General features: G+C 40.1%; 1 protein-coding gene across 1 annotated transcript in view; it reads right to left on the minus strand.

Annotated features, from left to right (window-relative positions):
- Positions 1-8,667: 8,667 nt before the first annotated feature.
- Positions 8,668-23,666, minus strand: part of LOC311499667 (low density lipoprotein receptor adapter protein 1) — a gene marked incomplete at both ends in the record, with an annotated part of 37,512 nt that continues 22,513 nt past the window's right edge. The window contains 7 exons of the mRNA XM_084560743.1: positions 8,668-8,714; positions 9,212-9,240; positions 13,028-13,062; positions 13,833-13,960; positions 15,225-15,311; positions 15,593-15,665; positions 16,045-16,159. Of these exons, the coding sequence (XP_084416869.1) occupies positions 8,668-8,714; positions 9,212-9,240; positions 13,028-13,062; positions 13,833-13,960; positions 15,225-15,311; positions 15,593-15,665; positions 16,045-16,159 (514 nt within the window). The remainder of the gene's footprint in view (positions 8,715-9,211; positions 9,241-13,027; positions 13,063-13,832; positions 13,961-15,224; positions 15,312-15,592; positions 15,666-16,044; positions 16,160-23,666) is intronic.

Here is a 23,666-nt window from a genome sequence, read left to right on the forward strand (position 1 = left end):
TTGTTCTGTTTGATCTGCTTTTGGGACGGGGCATTATCTTTTATCAACCAGTGTTACATTTTAGACCTTTATCTGAAAATTGTATTTCCTGAAGTGTAAAATAAACCTTTTGAATGTCCCATCGCTGACTTCAAGTTTCTCTCAATATAATCCATCAATCACTTTAACTCTTCACAAAATGCACTTTCACACATAAGATTCTCATCAAGTGACTCAAAGAGGCGTGGTCTGCACTCAGTGTTGGCAAAGGCTGAAACAAGAAAAGTGCATTTTATGCATATGCTGCTTGGCAAGTCTCCTCACAAAAAGTGTTTTCATGCAGGTGATACTTTAAGAGCCACAAGTTAATTTGGTAATGATATGGTAGGAAAAGTTACTGTAAATTCATTCATTTTGATGTAAGAAATGCAGACTGTTCACAGAACGTGACACATAATTGTAAATCTTGAGCTGCAGCACAGCTCTCTAAAATCTCACTCTCAGCAACAACAGCGCCATATATTTTTACTTGTCCACAGCTTCAATATTCTAAGTGTATTTGTGCACCTGCTCCAGAATGCTTGCATACACAGATCAGGCATAACATTATGACCACCTTCCTAATATTGTGTAGGTCTCCCTTGTGCCTCCAAAGCTAGGGATGACTGCTGCCATCAAGGAGTGTCATTGCTATGGGGTGGGGGTACCTGTTCTTGTCTAGGTGGGTGCTACATGTCTAAGTAACATCCACATGAATGCCAGGTCCAAAAGTTTCCCAGCAGAACATTGAATCGTCACCAGATGGTCAATGTTATTCACTTCACCTGTGGTTTTAATCTTGTGACTGATCGGTGTAAGGAATTAGATTTGTAATGTTATTTTACATCAATTTAGAGTTTAATTTTTTCTTCACCATATATACTATACAAGTACTTAGAGAACATAACCGGTTTGATCTCCTCTTTGTCCATAGCTGAGACACATTGACAGCAGTATATGTATATGGCGTGCTAGAGATACCACTTTTACATACAAATGTGACTTGATACGAATGGAAAATCATGCGAGGCACAGCACACAAGGATTTAGAGGAGATAAACACATGTCTTGTTAAAGCTCTCCAAGAGCTGGCTGTTGAGTCAGCTTGACAAATGGCCATCTTTACAAGCAGGAGGCTCAACAGAAATCCACGACTGATATCCCTCACAGCGCCAGAAACAATCCAATCCCCGCTGCTCCGAAACTGTACCCATGTTTGCTGCTCTGCATGGTAAACCACCTTAAGATGGCCACTATCAAATCGTAGCTCCTAACAGTTGGTTAACTCACCAACAGCTGTTCCATTTACCCATAATGAGGCAGAAGTTACGAGGCCGGACTGTCTTCTGCACCACTTCGCAGAACAAATTCAATAAGCCATTTCATCTGGCCTTAAAACCAGACTGCTCCTAATCCGAAATGTAATTACACAGAAGTATCTAAGAATACGGCTCATCTTAAAATAGAAAACGATTACAGTGTCTCAGGAATTAATAGGTGAGATTGTCTTCTCTCTTAACTCAGTCTCGGGGCAGTGCCGCAGAAAACGTCCATTAGCTGCTCAGGTGATTTATGGGCTGTTGTGGCTAAAGATGAGCTGTGGTTAGATCTTAGATGTGATTCAGAGATCCAAGTTTATAGCGCGTCTATAAATAAATATCTATTACTGTCGGGCTTGCGCCGGAGTCTGCTTTTATTATGGTAGAACCCCTTCTTCCCAATATTGGCACTCTCTTGTGTCCTGAATGTACAGTTTATATATCTGCCTCACTGTTGTAGCTGAAATAGATATCAAATACAAATTTATATCTTATTATTTTTAGTGATTCCTCTATGTTGTAGGTCTGTTTTTGTAAATGCAAACTTTTGTTCCAGACCTGACACATTTACACTACAAAATAGACATCATATGGTTTGCTAAATAACCTGCACATTCATGCGTGTGACTACAGCGGCAAACATGTTACCGCCAGCATCCTCAGCTGACAAAGTGTCTGACCTCCCCACACTGGGCTCAATACATCCATTCTCCGGTGCAACCATCACCAACAGCATATTAAGCCATTAGGGCAGTGTGGCACACCTTATCAATCACTAATTAGCCATTTCATAATTGTGTTAAATATCCAATTAGCAATCAATTACACACTTATGAATACTAAATGAAGCTGTTCATTAGCAGAGCCCAGGACGCCGAGGACAAATCTCACATTAATGAACATATTCCCCCAAAGCTAAACAGTGATTCTAAATTTGGCATCTAGTGAATTAAAAGTAAATGAAGGGAAGGTAGGAGGAAATGCTATCCTCTTTTTTTTTTTTTTCTCCCCATCTTATCTGACCTAAATGTATCGTCTAGGTCCAGAGGTGGTTTGGGTCATTGCTCAGGAAGCCAAACAATGACGGAGCAATTTTGCAGAAACAGCGGAGTATCCACATACTGCTGCCATTACAGAAAAAAAAAAAAAAAACGTGTAGTCATCCTCACAATTATTGTAATTATTTCATTACTGCAGCAGCAGGCTTCAGTCGGTTTGACTTCAGCTCTGTTATGAATCAGCATAGAGATCGGCTGGAGCAGAGACAGTGACAGTGACTTGTCAGTGACTCAGCACCTCCATGCACTCCAAACAAAGCACAAGACTGCACCGTTGCCACCTCACAAATACCACAGCACACGGACACGGCCAACGAGCAGTGCTTTAGTTGTCGGCGGCGCTATGAAATAACGCTGGCTTTAGGCTCCTGTGCGGTTTCACATACAGGCTTGTTCCTGAGGAAAGGCCACGCCCTCTTCAGAATCTTTGTTCCCGCACAGAACCCATATGGAGTTTTCATGTTATTCAGACTTTGAACTCATCCTCCTCCTCTGCTACACAGACAGAGAGAATTATATAATATGTCATATAACTGGTTGTTTGGACGTTTGCATCTGATGTCTTAACCTTGAGAGTGAAAGCACAAATGAACTTACTGGTACTTTCCAAATCCTCTTGTGCCTACTTCTTCCCGTCCCTCTTCTGCACACAGTCTAATGATGAGATTGTAGAGCCTCAGTGCCTCTGCAGAAATTAAAATGATATTTGCATACCTCTATAAACAGTCACCAGACTGAACAAACCCTCACAGATAGCTTACAAGAAACAAGGGCACACAAAGCTGATTAACTTTGGCGCATACTGTATAAGAAGTGAAAAATTGCTCTTATCTGGACCCTTGATGCTTGTTGTGAATTGTTCCAGGTGTACCAGTCAGATAAACAGTCAAGCCTTGAAAGCGTATTCCCATAACTACAGTCATTCTTGTTTTCCATTTTTTCAGCTTTTTCTTACAGTGAACACTCTGTTTTTAAAATATGTCTGACTTGACTTGCTCAGCTCGGGAATAAGAGCAAAACCCGGAGGTTCAGAGGTTAGATTTTCTCTAACTACATCTATTAAATGCAAAAGAACTGAGACTGTCTGTGATTTTAAGGCAAAAGCCGGTCAGAGCGGGAAGGTGTCGGAGTTATCGATCTGGAGTTCACAGCCAGAGGAAGATCAAGGAGACCAGCCACATTTGACTCTTAATGGCTGTCTTCGAAAAGAATCACAACTACCAGTTAGAGTGTGAACAAAGTCTCTGGCAATAGGTCAGTCAATATATTTAATTTCTTTTTATTTAAGTTTGCTCTTTAGTTGTTGTTCTCTGTGACATTTACAACTATTCTTGGCCTGCCACATATAATGAAATCAATTTTAATTTTAACTCAGGAGCGGGACGGCGCTTCCTAAATGCCACAAAAATATCAAACTGGACCTGATATTCATTGAGGTGTAGTCTAAACCACAAGAAGGATTACACACAGGGCTGGGATAAGTAAAACTGTGGAAGATCACTTAAATATCCATCTATTATCTAGAACACCTTATCCTTAGAGGTTCACGGGAGGGCCGGAGTCTGGCTGACAATGGGCGAGAGGGTAACACAAAGAGACAATTCACACTTACATACACTCCTACGGCCACAAATTAACCCTAACATGCATGTCTTTGTAAGAAGAAGCAGGAGAGAGGAGACAGGACTTAAACCTTCTTGCTCTGAGGAGACAGAGGGAACCACTGCACCATCCTGCACTTAAACACACAGTGTATAAATATAAATATATAAATTTTCACATCAGTCAGACCTCATACAGACCTTTTTACTGCTTACCAAAAGTAAAATGTTTCAATCAGGCATGAGCAGTGTGCTGTATAAACAGACATATCGATGAAACTGTCAGTCAGAGAGCCAAACAAGAACATGCCCTTGCTCTCGATCGACCGCAGCGAGCTGGAAAATGTTTGAGAGGAAAAACAGTATGGATTAAATTTCATGTCGGCATTGAAATGTTCAAACACTTATTTGACCGTTTTTGATGACCATTTGTTCTAATTCATTCCAACTGCACATTACTAAAGAGCACTTTTGTACCATAGAGACAAATCTTATTTCTCAAGTATTCTTGAAGGCCAAACTGTTTGCAATTATGCTGTGTAAGATAGATCTTAGGTAAAAAAAAAAAAAAACAGTTCAGTGCAAGGAAATATTTGTACAAAGTCCTTTATTATGCATAAATATGTAACAAACCATAACAGCTTCCAAATTCTGTACAAATCTGTACACAGATCAGGACAACTGCTTGTGGTTTACACACAAACTGCTATTGTCATATTATCACAACACTGCTGGAAACCCACTAATTGCATAGATAGAAAATAAGCACCTTGTTAAAGTAAACCGATACTGTAAACCTTATTTTGGGAAATAATAGCTTATCTGAAAATTCTCTGCTTTTCCCGGTGGAAAATCTTTTTCATTTTTACAATCCACAAATGTTTCTTGGACTCAAGAACCTCGCAGCCTGATTTGTATTCGGTGCACCCACAGACAGATGAAGACACACGGCATCCTTTCAAGATTGGCTAAGAATCTGCCCTAACTGATGTGCTGTATACGGTGTACTGGCTACATGAAACAGAACTGCTAGGAGCCTGTTGGATTGATCTGTGCTATAATATAACTCATACAAGATTTGCTTAATTGTAAATAATGAAAAAAAGATCCAGAAGGGCTTGGCTGCGAAATCTGATTATGTTACAGTTATTTTTAATTTTTTTCATTTCAAAAATCAATTATAAAAGGTCATAGACTGATTAAACCACTGCATCTATTCTTAATTATAATTCGCCGCGTGTTGAAGCGGTGCAGAAACCAAGCCGGAGTTGATGCATGTACGGAAATGTGCTTCGAAACTATTGAAAACCAATTCAGATCTGAGAGCTAGTGGACGACAGCCCATCTCCAAATATGACCTGATAGCACTTAATCAGCATAAACTGAAGCATCTATACAGGAATCAATCAGCCAATCAATGATAGAGCTAAATAAAAAAAAAAACAAACAAAGGTGAGCAAAGGTGTTGCAAAAATGATGGGAGATGCAAAATTGCATTGCATTTTGACATTGTTGACCTTGAACTTCGCAATCAATACTGAAATCCACAGATCAGCTGACATCCAAACTATGTTGGTTTTTAATCATTTTTTTTATTTTAATGCAGTGGATTTGGTATTTAAGCCAGTCAGAAACAATGCAATTAAGCTTCACGGCGCAACCTGATAAGCCTTCCAATTATTCTGCAGCGGGTGTCATGACAACAACACAGAGCCCCCGCTCCCTCCCGCCTCCCACCGTCACAATTATTCTCAGTCATGATGCCATGAATGCGGAGACCACTTCAGCCAGACTGGGGCACAGCATAATACCCTCTTGACAATAAACGTCAGCCGAGAGCTGGGTAAAAATAAACTGCACAGTCTTGAGCAGAGAAACAATTTGTCTGTAATAAGATTTGGGATCAATCAGTTCTACTCATGAGGAATGATTAAGAGAGAAAGGGAATATCAGTTAACAAGAGGAAAATGGGATCAGTCCAGATGAATGCAACAAGTGATTACTGACTTATTAATCATGAGCTAAGTGTGGGTTACTAATGGCTATTCTGAAAAAATAAAGCAATTCCCGCAGTAGTAAAATTCACATACATTTAAATCTGTACAAATCCTCTAAGCTAATGCAAAACATACAGGCATGTACACATCTCAACAAGAGTGATAAATATCTTTAAAAAAACACCTGTGTGAAGCCCTGATTCTAGTCATCCTACATCGTTTAGAATAATACAATATGCATACATACAGTAAGTACATACAGCTTTGACATTGAAAAAATACAGCATATGGAAATAAGTTTCTTTACTCTAAGACTATGGCCCAGTGTCGCTATTCTTAAACAGTGACATCATCTTTATGTACAGTAACAGCTGAATGGAGAAGAAGAGGATTATGTAAAACAGTCTTTCCGAGCACCCCGAATAAGGAGTGCTGGACTTGGCAGCCCACTTACAAGGGGAAGTCTGCTGCTTTAATTAGAAATTATGTTTCCTTTACATAATGAGAACAACTTCTTGAAAACTGACATCAAATTCAAATGGTTTACACAAAGCAAGGAAGCCGAACAGTCTTTGGCGGACTGCTAAATTTGATTACTGCCACATCAGTATGGTTGTGTTTGCATTAAGATAAAAAATAAAATTAATACTAGATTACCGTTGGTTTATCGTAAAGGGGCGATTTTACAGGCATTTGGGTGGGAGGCAAAAGAAGAATTTCATTGTACAGGGAAACATATTTCTACACTGTGCACATGACAATAAACACTTTGAATCTTGAATCGTGTTGCAAACAGGGAGTATAGGAAAAAAAATATGAAAGAACTTATCAGGCAGGTACAGACTAATAAAAGATGCAATCAAGTCACTTTATAGGAAACACAGTCGCTTAGACTTTTGATACTTGGGTCTGAAACCCTGAACAGTAGCCTTAGTTACTCCTACTACTTTTAAGTATCTTACAAGTGTAAGTAAGTTCTCTTTAAAGAACTATTTGCCAAGTTTCAACCTTACTTCTATTTTTCTGAATTGGGGGAAGTGTGAACAAGTGTCGTTTTATGTTCTCTGTGTCTCTGGGTCTTCCGCTAAACCAGGGATTTCATCAGTTCTTAGAAAAACTACAAAAATTTGGGGCTTCCCAGTATTACAAACTTAGAACAGTATTTCCAACTGTAAAAAACTACATCTTTTAGTGCAGAGGATGTTTTAGACAACAATAGTTTTTACAGCGTATTGGTTGGATGGATAGCCAATTATTAGTGCACTGGAGAGAGGCAGAGGCTGCAGCTGCATTAGTCTAACAAGAGGAGACTTATTGTATGCTTTGTTTTTATTCTTACTTTTATGTAATGCTTATATCTTTCCGTCATTTTAATGTATTGATTTTTTTTTTTTAATTTTGCTGTTGCAAAGCACTTATAATACATAAGCACATTTTGAGTAAAAGCTAAATATATGAAGGTTTTTCTTTGATTTTGAACCGAAGCTTAAAGTGCTGCGTGCTCTCAAAATTTTCAGCCACAGCCACGTGTGTTTTCTCATCTGAAAGAGCCACTTACATTTATGGTTTAGTTTTCTTATGAAATTATCTATATTGAATTTTGGTGGCTAATATAATTAAATCCTGTCCTCATGTGAATTATCTTTAGTATTTATGAGCTTGATGCAGCGCTCCCACCTGCTCCACACAACTGCCTGTTACATAACAAACTAGACTATCTCCATGAAAAATGAACAACTCCGTCTGATCAAGAACATGTGATTGACTTAAAAAATCCAAACCTTGGAAATTGTGGGTCAAAAAACTGAGCTTAGTTGGAAGCTTGAAATGTTACAAGTATACATATTTGAGAGACATTCACTTATCCTCTAGGGTTAGGTGTGGTTCTTCTACCATGTGTTTATGATGTCAATAGAAAGATGACAAAGAAAGGGTCCAAAGAAAGGGTTCAATTGGCATGACAAACACAGGCGATGCATGTATAACTCAATCATGACATAATATATTCATACCAGAGTCAGATGGTAACTTCTTTTGTTGACTACTGGGACTGGCAGCTGTTACTCACCAAACAAACCCTATGATCAGAGAGCTTACACGTTTTCAAAAAGAGATGATATCTCTAGACTGTGATACAAAGTACCGCTTAGGGATCTCTTCATCATCATTTACAAATGGAATCCATGTGGGAAAATGCTTCTTAAATTATAAAGAGAATCACTCCAAACGTGGTATTCATCCTCTGATCGTCTCTAATTATGTAATTCTTCTTTGCTCTACAGTGTTTTTTTAAAGACTGTGTGCTCCATATTTCATTTGTCAGTTTGCGAAATTTGAATATCGCTGGAGATGGCTGTGTGGAGTGCCTGTTGACTGGCAGGCATTCACAGAAATAGCATTTTACTATAACATTAGAGTATTCAGTCAGGCATCTCTGCAGCGGTCACAGAATATCAAACACAGCCTCTCTGATCCAGTTTGTGCACCAGGGACTGTGAGATGTTTTTCTGTCTGATCGAGTGAAGTGGGCTGTGTTGCGCTGGTTGTGGGGGATGAAATATGCGTTCTTTATAATTTGGGGTGGTGCTGTACGCCGGGCGGTTATTGCCAGTGTGGTATTTGAACTCGTTGTTGCAGACAGGCAACACATTTTCACTGGAGACTTCCAGAGGACTCAGAGCTGCATTGTCAGAGACGGGTTCGGAGCGGGACTCGGCCAGTCTGACAGAGACAGGAAAAAGAAAAGAGAGAACATTGCTAAGGAGATCAGAGACATTCAGTATTTATTTAGAAGGATGTGAAAAGTAAAAAAAAAACAAAAAAACGAGAGGAGATGTATGAAGGATAAAAATAGAAGCACACAGAAGACGTTTATGTGAATGACTGAAATGACACTCAACGTGTGTGAGGGTAAATGTACAGTACGCAGTGTGAATGGTTTAGTTATAAATGAGTTACAGATGCAGATTCAGTCACAAATAATCCAAATCCCAGGGCTTTCAATTATGGAGAGAGCCTTAAGGCATGTAAGCTCTTCACAAATGATCCGCTATTCAAAACGTTTGAGAGCCACTATATTCAGATGATGTGTTTCTTGCAGGGTAGCGTGGATGGTGTAAAAACAGAATGGTACTATAGATGAATGTTTGTCAATCTCCTAAAGCAACTTGCATTACCAAGACAAAGTCATACAACAGCACAATCATTACATCGCTTACCACTGTCTGGATCCTCTAGTTCCATGTTGCTGCATGCCAGATAGAAGACACATTAAATCATGACAATGTGACTCAGAGGTAAAGGTTAGGATAATTTAAAACACTGAGAATGTCTTCCAACCGTGGCGAGAAATGCTGCTCATAAAAGGCCACTGAGACCGTCTGTCTACGTACACAGTGGCCGGCGCTGGCCATGCTCCATCATGTATAAGGTAAAGTAACACTCAGGGAAGCTTCAATTAAAAGGAAATGAACTCATCACATTTAGAGGATGCTAAATTATTTAAGAACCTCGGCAGCAAACCAGCTGTTACATAAGGTCACAGCTCATTTAAGGCATCTTGAAAACACACTAAATCACTTAATTAAACTCATTTGAACTGAAGCTGATGTCAGCAGTTGTGAGCACAGTGTGTCCGGACTGTAAGCACTGAGGCTCTCCTAGAATTACTTTTATAATATTCTAAAAATAGATTTCCTTTTCCCCCCAGAGGCTTAAATCTTGACCTGTGTGGATGCTGTTAATTAAAATTATCCCACTGAAGTTACCCATGCACTACTAGTGACCTCTAGAGGCTGTGCTGTGCCAATTAACTGACCCAGTGCTATCTTTAAATGCACTAACTCTCTAAACGTGTAAAGACCAGATGCAACACTGCAGCAGTTTGCAAAGCGAGAATAGTATCACTACTTTCACCTCTATGTCACTTTGATTGTTTAGTGTTAACTTTATATTTGCATCCAAACTAATGTGTTAACACACCAAAGCCTCTCAATGACAAAACAACTCCTGTGTCCTGGGAAGTAAAATAGTTGGTTTTGTCAATAGAGTCTGGTGGCTTTGAAGGGAACATAGGTCAATATATATATGGGATTCAGGTCCCTGCTGGAAAAGGCAAGGTAAAACTGTGATATTCTAAAAATAGCATACGCCTTTTTAAGCAGTGAGTTAGGAAGCTAAAATATGTGTTGCTGCTGATCCCATTCATTACTTCCATTTCTTGTCAGAACTCTTCTCTGCTTCTCCAAATGTGGGACGTGCCAACCACCATCTATATGAGTGCCTCATAGAACCCCACCCGTATATACCTTTAAGAAGATACATTTCTAAAGATCACGCCACTCCTCGGTCGAACTAAAGACATTCTCAAAGTCACATGTAACATTAAAACAGGTGTGACGGAAATTGATGTCTTATTCCAGGACAGATCTTGTCCACTGCTTACAACAGCCACTACCTCACATAACATCCTTGGTGACCCCTGCAGAGGACGTTTGCCAACTCTACAAAAACCTTTAGTGTTTCCCCCAGGATGTCAGATTTAGTTTTTGTCAAGCTCCTTCCTCATTCGACAAATGTCTACATTTGGGGTCAATACTTACTCGTCCCTTCTGAGAACTGCCAGAGTTGTTTTTTTATTTTCACATGGACTGTATAGTCTCTGCCTCCCATTTACCCATTTGCTTTAGCCAGAGCTTTTCGGGGCCAACACAACAAACAGATCTATTAGCCACAGGCAACACAGCTTAATGAGCTACTTTCTCTTCTGTGTGAGGCACCATCTCTCTGTAGCTCTTTTATCTTTATAGTGGGGTGTTACAACACTCTACATGCACAGTCCCATCAGCTGGTTATAGGAGGTGGAAAGCCGTGTGGACACTCACTGGATTGTCTTGCCCAGTGTAGGCAACTATACAAATTATATTCACTAGCCTGAATGTGTAACTACATGCATTTACTTAGAGTAACAGTGTAGAAAAAGAGGTTATTTCCATCACATGTACTAAAATGGTCAGGTCAGTGATCACGTCTAGGTGAGACTAGCATACTCTGCAGGTGTCTCACACCCATGACGTGCATTTAACACACTGCAACACTATCATAGACAGCTGTGCGAGTAGAGGTGGCGTACATGATGCGATTAAAGGAGCGACAGTCATTTCTGTTGTGTGAAATGGTTCAACTGTGGCACAGTGACCTCGCTAGCGTTCAGGGAACTCCCTGTACACAGGATTGCAATGTCGTGTTTGGTGTTTAGCACAAGCTCATCCGCATGGTGTGTTAAATGGTGCATATAAAGCTCTCTAAGCAGATCATAACAATGCTTTCATGTGCTTTCATGCTCATCATTACAATTATGTCAACATACAAATGGTTCGTAGCTGGGTTCCTTCATAACCAACTACCACAGCTTTGTGTTGTTTTTGTGCTGGATATAAAACCGAATGAAGCCTCCGACACTTCCCCCTGATGTTTCTTAAAGAGCAGTTCAAAGCTCAGCGTGATGTCTTCGACCGTCTGACAGCGCTTTGTTGCACGCTGTGTGACTAGCTTGGCAGAGGATCACTCCACCTAAGTCCAGGCTAAACAACAAATGGGTAAACAGGTGAGTGAAGCTGAGGCAGATGGCATTGACACTGTAAATGGGTGAGTTATATAAAGATTCTCCCCCAATACAGTTGCCATGAATGTGGAAATTAGCAGTCTTTTGTACCAGGCTGTGAACAAGCTTATTGCTGGAGCCAAGTGGACATTTGAGGAACTGCAGTTTTTCGGGATTAAGTGTCAGTTTTATTTTCCAGTCCTAGGTTGTAGTTTGTTGCAGTAAAATGTTATGGCGCTAATTAAAATAAATACAACTTGAAACGTCGACTTAAATATACAGCGCATATTTTTAAACTGCAATACTAGTTAATTTTTAAAAAAAGCCAGAGAAATGAATTACAGAGAAGATCATGAGATAACTTTCAGGATTACAGGATTTTAGTATATTTTGTTTTTTCTAACAGAATAAAACATTAAATCAGCCTTACCTTAACTATAAACAACTATTTACCAGAGATTTCAGTCATATCATTTCAACCATTATCCCTTTTCATTCAAGTCAACCAATGCTTCAGTTACCACAGTAGTAAGTCTACGCTAGTTAAATTTCAGTTTCTGTCCAAAGAGAACAGTGACCTTTAACCACTGACCACTAAATTATAATCTCTTCATACTTGAGGTAAGGGCTTCACATTTTGCACAAACATTCACTTTGACTCAAGGTGTTCCCAACATATCGCATTCACATCTGGGTTGGCAGAACGGACAGCTTGAAAACAAAATGCCTCCGGATACGGAGAAGAAGATGCCAAGATGCCAAGACATAAAAATACAAATCACTTTTGGTTTAGGATTCAGAAGAGGGCTCTTTCATCACATAACACTAGGATTGGGTAAGGTACTAGATCAAGTATATGAAATCTACTTTAATTAGAGCGGACAGTTGCTCTAAAACTGCCTTGTTTAATTCAGCTTCGGCGCAATAAGAGCTTTACAGTAACTACAGACATTTGTTATGCTAAATTAAAACGAAGTCCACAACTCCATCTTTCAGATGTGTCATATGTGTGATTTGGGTTATTTTTTTTGTTTTGTTTTTTCACTTGTTTTTTCTACAGCTTACATTTACATCAGGAGACAGTTGTTGCCATAAATATTCTCTCTATCTTAGGTCATGACCAGAAATGCAATATAATCCTTTTACTTTCTGAGAAGAAAAAAATGCTGTTATTGCATGGCCCTGTGTATATCTGTTCCTCTATATGTGATTTTCAATAAAGATATGTGTCAGTCAACGTGTCAGACAGTTTTCTTATTAGAGTCTCAACAGCTGACCATCCCCCTCAGAGTAACTGTCATCATCTACAATTGCGGAACAGACTTAGTTTCTGTTTCCTTGAGGTAAATGTTTTAGGTTCACAAAAATCTCCTTCACCAAATTAAAAAATATTATATCAGCAGACACGCAGGAATAGTATGTAAAAGGTTACCTTGAGAACGCATCCTCGAGTCCATCCTCCACATCCTGTTGAGACAACAATATGAATCAATACACAAACAAAGAGCTTCAAATTCTAACCCTGCTGCTTCTGTACTTCAACCTCTACTGGGTGAGTTGTTTGTGGTGACCTGTTGTATTCAAATGATACATCAGTAAGTTGTGAAATGATTCAGTGAAATACAACAAGTAGTACACAACTGCAGCAACAGTAACACAAGAAAGTATTAATTGATTGAGTTGAACCAGTCAATAAAATCTGACTGAATTAAAGCATCATTTCCCCAATGAAAGGAAAATCAAATTATGGAAAATGAGTAACAATGAATACAGTGGGATTTCAAAGCATGAGCTCTGTCTGTAGGGAAGATATTCTAATGAATATGGTGTCACCTAGTGTTGAACATCTGTAATTGAACATCAGGATGGTGAATGCAGGAAAGTACTGTAGCTTACATCATACTCAAGGTGAATTCATTATATAAGACCAAGAGTACAATAAGTTTAATTTACTGCTCTAAAATATCTGCAGGATATCCCACGTGTGTTGAATACGACCACATATTTCCATGCAGAATGTGTTCATGGAAAATGTTTGACTCATTCTGTTTTTGTAGGCGCGTTGCGGCTCAAGTACTGCCCTTATTAAGCAGATATAGGAACTAGGAACTAGGAAGTGATCAGTTCTTTATCAGTGTCTTTATATATGCAGTGTTTTCACTATGAGTTTCATGTATTCCGAATGACTCAGTGTTTAACGCTCTCAGAGTATTTTAAAGGCTGAGAGAGCAACCTACCCAAGAGTCATGTTTGATTGGTCGCCTTCGACTGGGGTTACTACGAGGTGAGGGCGAGCTGAGTGAAGCGGAGAAGAAGGGCCTCCGGAGCTTCTCCTCCATCCCAACGGGCTTATGCGCTGTTGGATCTGTGGGAGACGGCAGGTGTGGGTGAGAGGCTGACAAGGTATAAAGTAAAAGAGGGAGACAGATGAGAGGAAAAGGACAGAGCAACATTCGGACACACAACAGAAAGGAGAGGAAGAGAGACTTGTCAGCTTTTTTTTTCTCCAGCACAGAGGTGTAACTTCACACCTCAAGCCTGTGGTGGTAGCAACAGGAAGAATTTAATTCATCTCTCTAGAACTTTCTGACTCAAGTCACTGCAACGATCTTTGAGACTTTGGCACCTGACTATACCTTTTCTTTTAACTGAAAGAACCTGGGAAGTCCAGTCATTAACTAACAACAGAATGAAGTCTCATTTTGAAGACCCTTTGACCCTCTGTGGAGCAGTTTGACCTTAGTTCCTAACCTATAAGTGTCATGGTCATTGGAAAGTGCCTAAAATCCAAAAGTGACTAATGCGTGGAAGATAATTAGGTGATTTGTCCTCAGTGTGTGTAAGAAGTGACTAGTGTCAGGTAATGTGTTAAAGGGTGAACGTTCATCTACAATATTACAAGTCTGATTGCGGTGGGAAACCTGCAACATAACTAGAAAGGTAATTTAAAACCATTATGCAACTGACTATAGCAGCATTTACTTAATGACACTAGGGCCTTGAGTCTGGAAGAATTTCCACCTGTGAGAATGAAAGTATGTACTCTAAATCTGCATCTAATTAAGGTTTCGCTTCAGCGACTGCAACAAATAACTGTTGTCTTTTTCACAGTACTAATCAGATCTCATCAGTGACAAGCCGATTTCTTTCACCACAGTCATTCAGCATGTTGAAATTAAAAGTTATTCATCTTTATCCTAACAGAATTACAAAACCAAGACCAACGGCCACTGTTACAACTTGCGCAGGGACAAAATCCATTTACAAAAAAGTAATTAAATAATGGTAATATTATTTAACTTGAAGTTGAGTTTATGGGAATAGTGTAACATTCAGAAAATGTGCTCATCAGCTTTTCTGCTGACAGCGAGATGAGAAGTTTGATGTCACTTTAGTACATGTGTATGAAGCAACAAGGTTGGCTCAAGTTAGCTGTGGGCTGCTATTCCTAAAATTAAAAATCACGTTATCTCTATTGTTATCCTTTGTAAAATAAAAATCAGCTATATTGTGATGAACTGTCTTAGAGTGCAGATGTTCAGTGATGCAGCCTTTCAACAATATAATCACATCTCTATAATATGCAGAGACACACAATGGATAAGGAGGAAAAACTAAAATGAAGTTACCTGCTGGAACACACTGACTGTCTGTTGTCTCTGTCTGCCCGTGGCCTGCTGCACAGGAGCAGCAGGTCCGGGACTTCTTGCTTTTATCTGTGAACAGAGAAAACATCCTTAAATCCAAACCCACAGGAAACTAAAGGATGTTTGGCTCTTTGCCATTCATGATGAGGCAATTCAAGTAGCAGGAAGTTAAGCACAGTGTGTCAACATTGTGACATAATGTAAAAATGAACTTGACAACCAACAGAACACCCAGTTAAATTAGTCACACATTGTATGGTTTATAGAATCATTTCATTTAATTGTGTATAAACTGTGATACTTTTACAGAATAGTTCTAAATACATCTCTTCTCTGTTCAAGAGGCTTACCTTCCTGAGCATTCTCCCAAAGATCGAGGGCTACTTTAAAGGCCTGGGCTACTGTTAATGTCACAGCCTGAGCCTGGAGGGAGGAATCAAGAAAGAAAATAGATAGATAGATAGATAGATAGATAGATAGATAAATAGATAGAGTGTAATAAATAAGAAATAAAATATCAGAAGGTATTTTTTTTCTGGAATCCAAAGTTTTATCTGTCTATAAATGGATATATTCTTACTCAAAAATATATTCAATAGTTTTCAGCAAAGCTGTGATGTTCTTAATAAAGTTGCCACAAGGTGGAGCCACACTCCATGCACCGTCATTGGTTTCTCAATTGCAGTTTGTTAAACATTAAAAAAAAAAAAAACCTCCAGCTCAAGTCTAATAGCATTTGTTTAACACATCTGTCTAAACATGGATATAAATGAGTATGTATAACAAAAAAAATCACACTTACAATTTTCTTCTTTTGGCAGAGGAACGCGTGGCACTCAAGTGTCTCACTGAACTGACTCTGAGAAACGTAAGCAAAGACCTTATCCTGAGTTTTATCTGCTGTGCAGTAGGAGATTCTGGAAGACACACAGAGATAAATAAAAAAATACATTATTATTATTTTATGGACTGGTGACATGTCCAGGGTCCGCCTCTCGCCTGATGACAGCTGGGATAGGCTCCAGCAGCCCCCCCGCGGCCCTTCACAGGACAAGCGGTTATAGAAGATGAATGAATGGATGAATGAATTAATGAATAAACTTAATATATGCACATTTATAAAGAATAGATGAATACTGGCAGCAGGTAGGGACACATTTTTAATCAAGTGTCCACAAACAAAACAAAGGACAACATGTACCGCACCACTAATCAACCCTCACACATTAAGGTGAGCTACGCTGCTTACATGTCAATTTGGGCTGTAACTTTGCCTTTGTGCCTTTGAAGCTTTTGCATATGCATAAGCACACCAGTCATGGCACGAGAGCGGTGGTCATGAATATTATGATTTAGTCCCACAGCTAGGAGTCTAAACGAGCAGCAGTGACATCAATAAGAGACGCTTGAAGCTGCAGGTACTTCACATTTTGGATAAAGCCTGCGTTTTATGAATAACAATGATAAAATATTGCTTTGTGGGTCCAAGGTTTTCCAAGCGCGATGCACATGGTCGACTGACCCTGAGATTCTGAGTCAAGTAGAATGATAACATACATATGTACATACACTGAAACATATGATGAGTATATGTTTTTGTGCTCTATTTGGGTAAACAGTTTGTTATTCCTCAGACTTTTGAGATCAACCACTACAGAAAGGCATGTTTAACTGCAGGAAATCAGCTCCAGGACACTGCTCATTTCTGAAATAACCTCTTTGACGGTTAAATAACACATTGCACCTTCTTATCAGCCACAGAAAAATTGCTCTATGATGTAGGTACATTTTGTTGAAATATCTTCTTTCTCTTGTCAGTGGGAAATGGAATGTCTCAAGCTATGAATTGATCTCCACCGTGACCATATTGCGCTTGAGACCTCGTTCCCGGCAGTCACACTGAATCTCTCCCACATCTAATATCTGGTTTTCAAGAAATCCAATTGTGTGCGAATCCAGTCACAGCCAAAGCCTTGCGATTTTCAATGGCTATCTCAAAAGCCAATCTGGACAAAGTCCAGCACACCGTTTTGTTCTCGCACAACAGCTTGTATGGGTTCACGGAGGATGGATTTGCTTTGTCAGATTCTGTGCAGGCTATTTGAGACTGTATCGATCTGGAGTCATCGTGTGTGTCTGTCTGAGGCTGTTACCTGAACCAGCAGAGTGCGTCATGTTTACCGCTTTAAATAGATGAGCACACACACAGTGAATGATGCACTTGACCTTTGTCTCTATAATTAAAAATACTGCCTTTATTTTAAGCTGCACAAGGACTCATTGTAGAAGCAACTCTCAAATTATTTAGTTATTTTTCACTAAAACAGAACACATGAGGGTCTGTCAACGCATGCTGGCTCAAGGGCACCCACTCTAGCAAACACATTCCTCTGGCTGTTCCTCTGTGTTACCAGTTTATTGGAACTGCACCTGAGGTGGCTTGTAGGGCACAGCACAGTATACAAATATTGTAAACTGATGTTTGTAGGACCACTGTTTGAACATACACCGATCAGGCACAACATTATGACCTAATATTGTGTAGGTCTCCCTTGTGCCTCCAAAACAGTTGTGACTCATCAGAGAATGGACATGGGCCTTCTGAGGGTGTCCTGTGGTGTCTGGTAACAGAATGTTGTTAGTATGGACCTTTGGGTCCTATGTGTTGAGGGGAGGGGCCTCTGTGGATCATCCTTGATCAGTTTGGGATCTAGTGAATTTGGAGGCCAGGTCAACACCTTGTGCTGTTCTTCATGTTTTTTTGACTTGTTCCTTAAGCGTTTTCGTGTGTGTGTCTGTGTCAGGCTGCATCCTGCTGCTGCCATCAAGGAGTGTCATTGCTATGGGGTGGGGGTGCCTGGTCTGGTCTAGGTGGGTGCTACACGTCTAAGTAACATCCACATGAATGCCAAGTCCAAAAGTTTCCCAGCAGAAAAGGTCAAAGTTATTCTTCTCCTGCCAGTGGTTTTAATGTTGTGGCTGATCGCTGTATACGTATTGGGATTTATGGAATTGTTAATAAGAAGCATTATGAGTGTGTTTGGTGTACTTTATAGTGCTGACATTATTAAATAACATATTCGCCTCTCGAAGCCACCTAGCAAACAATCATGCTAAAGTAACCTGCTGTTCTCTGTCTTGTTTGAGCTGCTATGTTCTGTTAAGAGCCAATTTGTCACTGAACAGTATGCATGCTATCCTGTTCAGGTTAATATTTTTCTATCATTCACTAGTTCTTCCTACATTGCCAGTTTATGACAGCCGCACCCAAGTGTGCTGTGTTTGAACAGCCTGTGGCGAGCCAATCTGTGACTGATGAGTATGTATGTATGCTGTCCTGTTCAGGAAATACACAGCACCATTCAGAGATAAACCAGCCTCCCGGCCATCATTTGCAACACAGCTCAGAGTGGAGGGTCTGTTTGCACCAGCCAGTTACAGTGAAGTGTAGCTGAGCCTGGTTACAACTGCATTCAGCAGTCTGTGGATCACAGTCTAATCTACAACAGTAAACTGTATCCAAAGAGGAACCGGACTCATTAGCTGTGCCACTTCAAAGCGGGTGGGCACCAAAAATGAAGTAATTTATCAAATAACAAGCATGAAATCACCAGCGCTCACATCCCTGTCTCTGATTGTTTGCGGGCTTGCACCACAGATGCATGACCCACATAGCAATGCCCAGGACACTCAGCGCTGTGTTTTACCCCCTCTTCCTCGGCACTTGAACTTATATTTGTAATGAATTAAAATGAGCAGAGAAAAAGTTGAAAGGGTTGACCTATTTGAGAAGACGGAATAACAAACTTGATGTAAACAAAGTCATGCATCTTCTCAACACAGACTCGGATGTCACTGAGATAACAGCTGCTTTGAACGGCCTATAGCATTTTGCACAAGCTGAATTTCCCTAACTTTAGTGGACTATTATTTAAGCATCCACATGTTTGTTGCATGATTCTTAATGATTACATTAATAATGAATAAAATCATGCATAATTTACAATGATTGACATGGCCCTAGTAATTAGAAATAATAAAGCAGTTGTGAAAGAATCTGTTGCATAAAGGTTATTCAGTAGTGGCCACCTATCTGAACTTTTATTTTCTTTTTAAAACTCTCAGAATTCTTTTTTTTATACGGTGTTTACTGGAGTATAAAGTTCTGACTGTTCGGTTTCACAAAGCATAAATCTGTTCATTATTCACAATATGCTGTTAGCGCTTCCAGAGCATTATGCTGTGAGCAAAATGGGCAAATAGGTCAGTGCCCATACAGTGCACGTCTGACTAGCCAGCGCCCCCAAATCCTGTATAATGCATCTATGACTGAACTGTGCATAATATGGCATGTCCATATTGAGCAACATGATAATTATTAAATTCCCAAAAGCACCACAACAAGAAAGAACCCCATAAATATGAATTCATCATGCTTCTGTAGATAAGCTTGAAAATTGTAATTAAAATTATCCAAATCATTTATAATTGCCAACAAAGGCACCTTGCTGGATTGGATAATGAAAGGCAAAAACACAGGTTTCTTCAGCTTCTAAAGTTCCCTTAAAATAAAACTTTGACTGGAACACATTTTAATCACTGCCACTAACCTGACACAGAATAGGTGACATTCAGGAGACGGGCCTCGGCTTGAAACAACAACGGGAGAAAAATAATTGACAGTATCACAGAGTTTCCTCTAAGCTTGAACAACAGAAGCTGAGCTGTCAGTCTACATCATATCTCCAGAGGGGCTCTCTGGACCGCAAGCCTTTCATCTCCTCGCTGTGTAGAGCACCGGTATTTGTGAAGCAGAGGAGAGGGGGGGGATCATTGCAAATATTTAAATATTAACAGTACAAAGGCTCAATGGAACTTCAAAGCCTCAAACTGTACACGCAATAAAACAAATGTGCTTTTTACTACAGCAATGAGCTACTTTTATTCAACTTTTAACCAGAGTGCAACCAAAGGCAGTTTGTGTGCGCTGCAAGGAAGCAGCAAAAGTGCTGGAAAACTGATCTCTCGAAACAAACAGAAAATGGCAAATATTTTCACGGGCACCGCCAACGATGCGCTACAAACACATCTCACAAATCTAATGGTGTGTCAGAGCAATGCGCATCATTACCAGGTGGGGTGTCAGTCCTAATTCCAGCTTTCCTTTTCCTGACCCGTATGTTTAGCTGATTGATATGCTGGCTGCTCGCTGAGAGCTCTTGTGAGAATATGAATCAGTAACGCGAGCCCAGATGGAGGCTGAACACCCTCACCATGCTCTGCTCTTTGGGAGGATGACTGTCTGTTTTGAATAATGGATGTTTTCAAAAAAAAAAAGGGCAAATAACACAGAGGATTGTATCAGGATTCAATATCTGGATGTAAACCAGCTTGCTACATTATTTTAAGCCGCTCAGGAATGTCAATATTATAAATCAAACCAGCCACTCGTCTACTGATCCGGTAAAAGGCTGCATTAATCAAACTCCCACGTCTTCTTTAGCAAAAGTAGATCAAATCTGTGCGTGACTCAACAGGAAACACATGTTGTGCAATTTAAAAGAAATAATGTTGAAAATAATAATTTGACATTTTGGTAAATAACATAGTCTACTGAGCTGTTAGCGTAGCTTAGCACAAAGACTGGAAAAAACTATGCAGGACTGAAAGTGCCAGTAGTCATAATTACAGAGAAATAAATAAATTACTCAATGAATAAATGTATTTAAAAACATCAACAAGCGTATTAAGAACAAATGCAGGCATGAATTAACTTTTGTTATTGTGGCATAAATAGATATTTCTGTTTTACATAATTTCACATTTGTTTAATGGGCTCTATACTTTCAAATTAAACTGTCCATTGTTTATTTATTCATTTATTACATTTTAAATGTATTTATATTTATGCATGTATTTAAAGGAGAACTCCGGCGCAAAATGAACCTGGTGTTAATAACACATGTGTACCGAGTTCGACCGTTCTCTGGTATTTGTTTTCATGCATTTGTTTTGTTAGTCAAATGTGACCAGTTTTCTTGCAAACCGCTAATTAGCGTATAACGCTAGCCTTCGGGGGAACACTTACACACTTACACAAAAAGAAATCGCTATTTCTATACCACTAACAAGGCTCACAATATCACCACACTTACACTGTAGCATACACTGTCTCTACATGTAAACCGAAGCATTGAGAACTTTGCAAGTATACAGGCAGTTTATTAAAAAAGGAACACAGTACCGTTCGCGTCTGGCTCGCATATCCAGGCGGGCGCCATCTTGGGGAAACTGAACTGTCTGTTGCCGGAAGAAAGCACTGAGAGCATAGAGAAGCACTGAACGAAGAGAGTTCAGTTTCCCCAAGATGGCGCCCGCCTGGATATGCGAGCCAGACGCGAACGGTACTGTGTTCCTTTTTTAATAAACTTGTATCCACCTTGTAGCATTAGCATCTACTAGTATCAGCTGCCGGATCAGTCTCTCGGCAAGACGGTGAAAATGTGTGCAGCATTAAGCCAAAATGTCTGGAGACCTGTCCAGGGTGTAACCCGCCTCTCGCCTGATGACATCTGGGATAGGCTCCAGCCCCCCTGCGACCCTTCACAGGACAAGCAGTTACAGAAGATGAATGAATGTTTAGAGATCACATGGGAATAACCTATAGTCGGTTTAGTCCTTGGGTAATTCTTGCATGCATTCACTTAAAATTGTTAGTCTATTGCTGGTGACATTAAGTTAAATGACCAGGAAGTAAATTCATTGGTTGTGGAATAACATCATCTATTCCCTTCTTGTGTGGTACAGTTGTTAGCGTAAGGCCTGTTATCAGTTAGACAAACAGCAGCACTACAAGGCAGACTTGCTCATGCTGGAATATCAAGCTCAAGATGATGATATTAATCTGAGTGATTGAGACGCTGCAAATGAGATGAACTGTAGAGTGAGCTGTCAAGAACTGACTGACTGCCAAGGCTGACGAATACAACACCCTGCTGTGAAACTGTGAAAACGTAAATGCCGCTGAAACGGGCTGATACTGCTCCGTTTGTGGATGTGGATGGATGCATTAGCAGGGTCACGGGTGCAGGCATCCCATCTCCAGTGCTCAATGCCTTCCTGTCTGTTTTCTATCCATCACTAAGCTTCCCCTCAGGGGAAACAGCACAGCCTCCAGTAAGCGTGAATGCACAACCGACTCAACAAACACAGAATTGCATGCACACTCGCTGTATATGTCCAGGTGCATCCATGTACGGACATATGTGCAGATATACACACACACAGATCTTGTGTGTGTATATAACTCCCCATTGTTCTGCATTATAAACACATTCTTGAATTGATCCATTCTCTTCTAGCTACACTACCCTACCCTATGTCTTTTACCCTCCACTTGCTTTCTTGGCCAACAAATGGATTATGTGCAACAGAAATAGGATACAAGGAAAAGGGAAGGAGAGGGGGAAAGGGTCTGCAAGGAGGTGGGGGCTTAATCCATCCTCAGTCAACCCAAGCACTGCATGTGGCCCTTAACTGCGTCATTCCTACGGAGTGTCCTCAAAGACCGGAGGTGTGAGTTTCAAAGTGGGCGATTAGCTTAACAGTTACCCTGAGTTCTGAGATAATGATATGAGCAGAGAAATAAGAAAAAAAGATTTCTTTTAGCAGGTATAAAGGAAAGGGGGGAGGAGAGGAGGAGGAGGAGTAGAGAAAAGATCAAAGACAAGGCTGGTTCCCCTGGCCTGTGGTCTGTTAGAGCTGATAAGGTGGATCAGAAGGGGAAGTAGACCTATACACGCACACACACACACATTAAAACACATTCACCCATCCACATGCACACACATCCCCTATCTGTATCGCAGCTTGGTCTATCACGGCCCAGCCATATGATATTTAGACTGTAATCCTCAATGACACGAGGCCCAGTCTATATTAACGAATGAGAGATGGGAGGCCAGCCAAACATCACAATCCACACACACGCACGCACCCACACACACACACACACACACACACGCCCTTCACTGATTTGTTGAGATGAAACCTAGCACGGTGCTGACACAGAGAGTTTTCACTGACAAAGACAGACAGTAACAGACTCCCCTCCAGCGACCCAGTCCTGGCCTCACACTATTGGCTTCTCTAGTGAATCGAACAAACACGAGACTCGCAGCAGCTCTGAGCAGGAGACTGCTTGGTTTAATCCTGCAAAAGAAACCCAAGCAATGAACACGAGGGAAATGACCTACATAGAATATATCAGATACTTAATGTATGACATGAAGCCACCGTGAATGGCTCGGAACTGATCTAAAGAGTATTTTATTGAACATGAATCTAAATTTAGTTGGTCTAAAATCTCTGTATAACTCTGATTTAAATTTAAACTTTATTTTTTATGTCAAGCCTGCAGAGTTT

Source organism: Chelon labrosus (genome assembly GCF_963514085.1).
Source record: "Chelon labrosus genome assembly, chromosome: 14".
In the NCBI taxonomy this organism is placed as follows: Eukaryota; Metazoa; Chordata; class Actinopteri; order Mugiliformes; family Mugilidae; genus Chelon; species Chelon labrosus.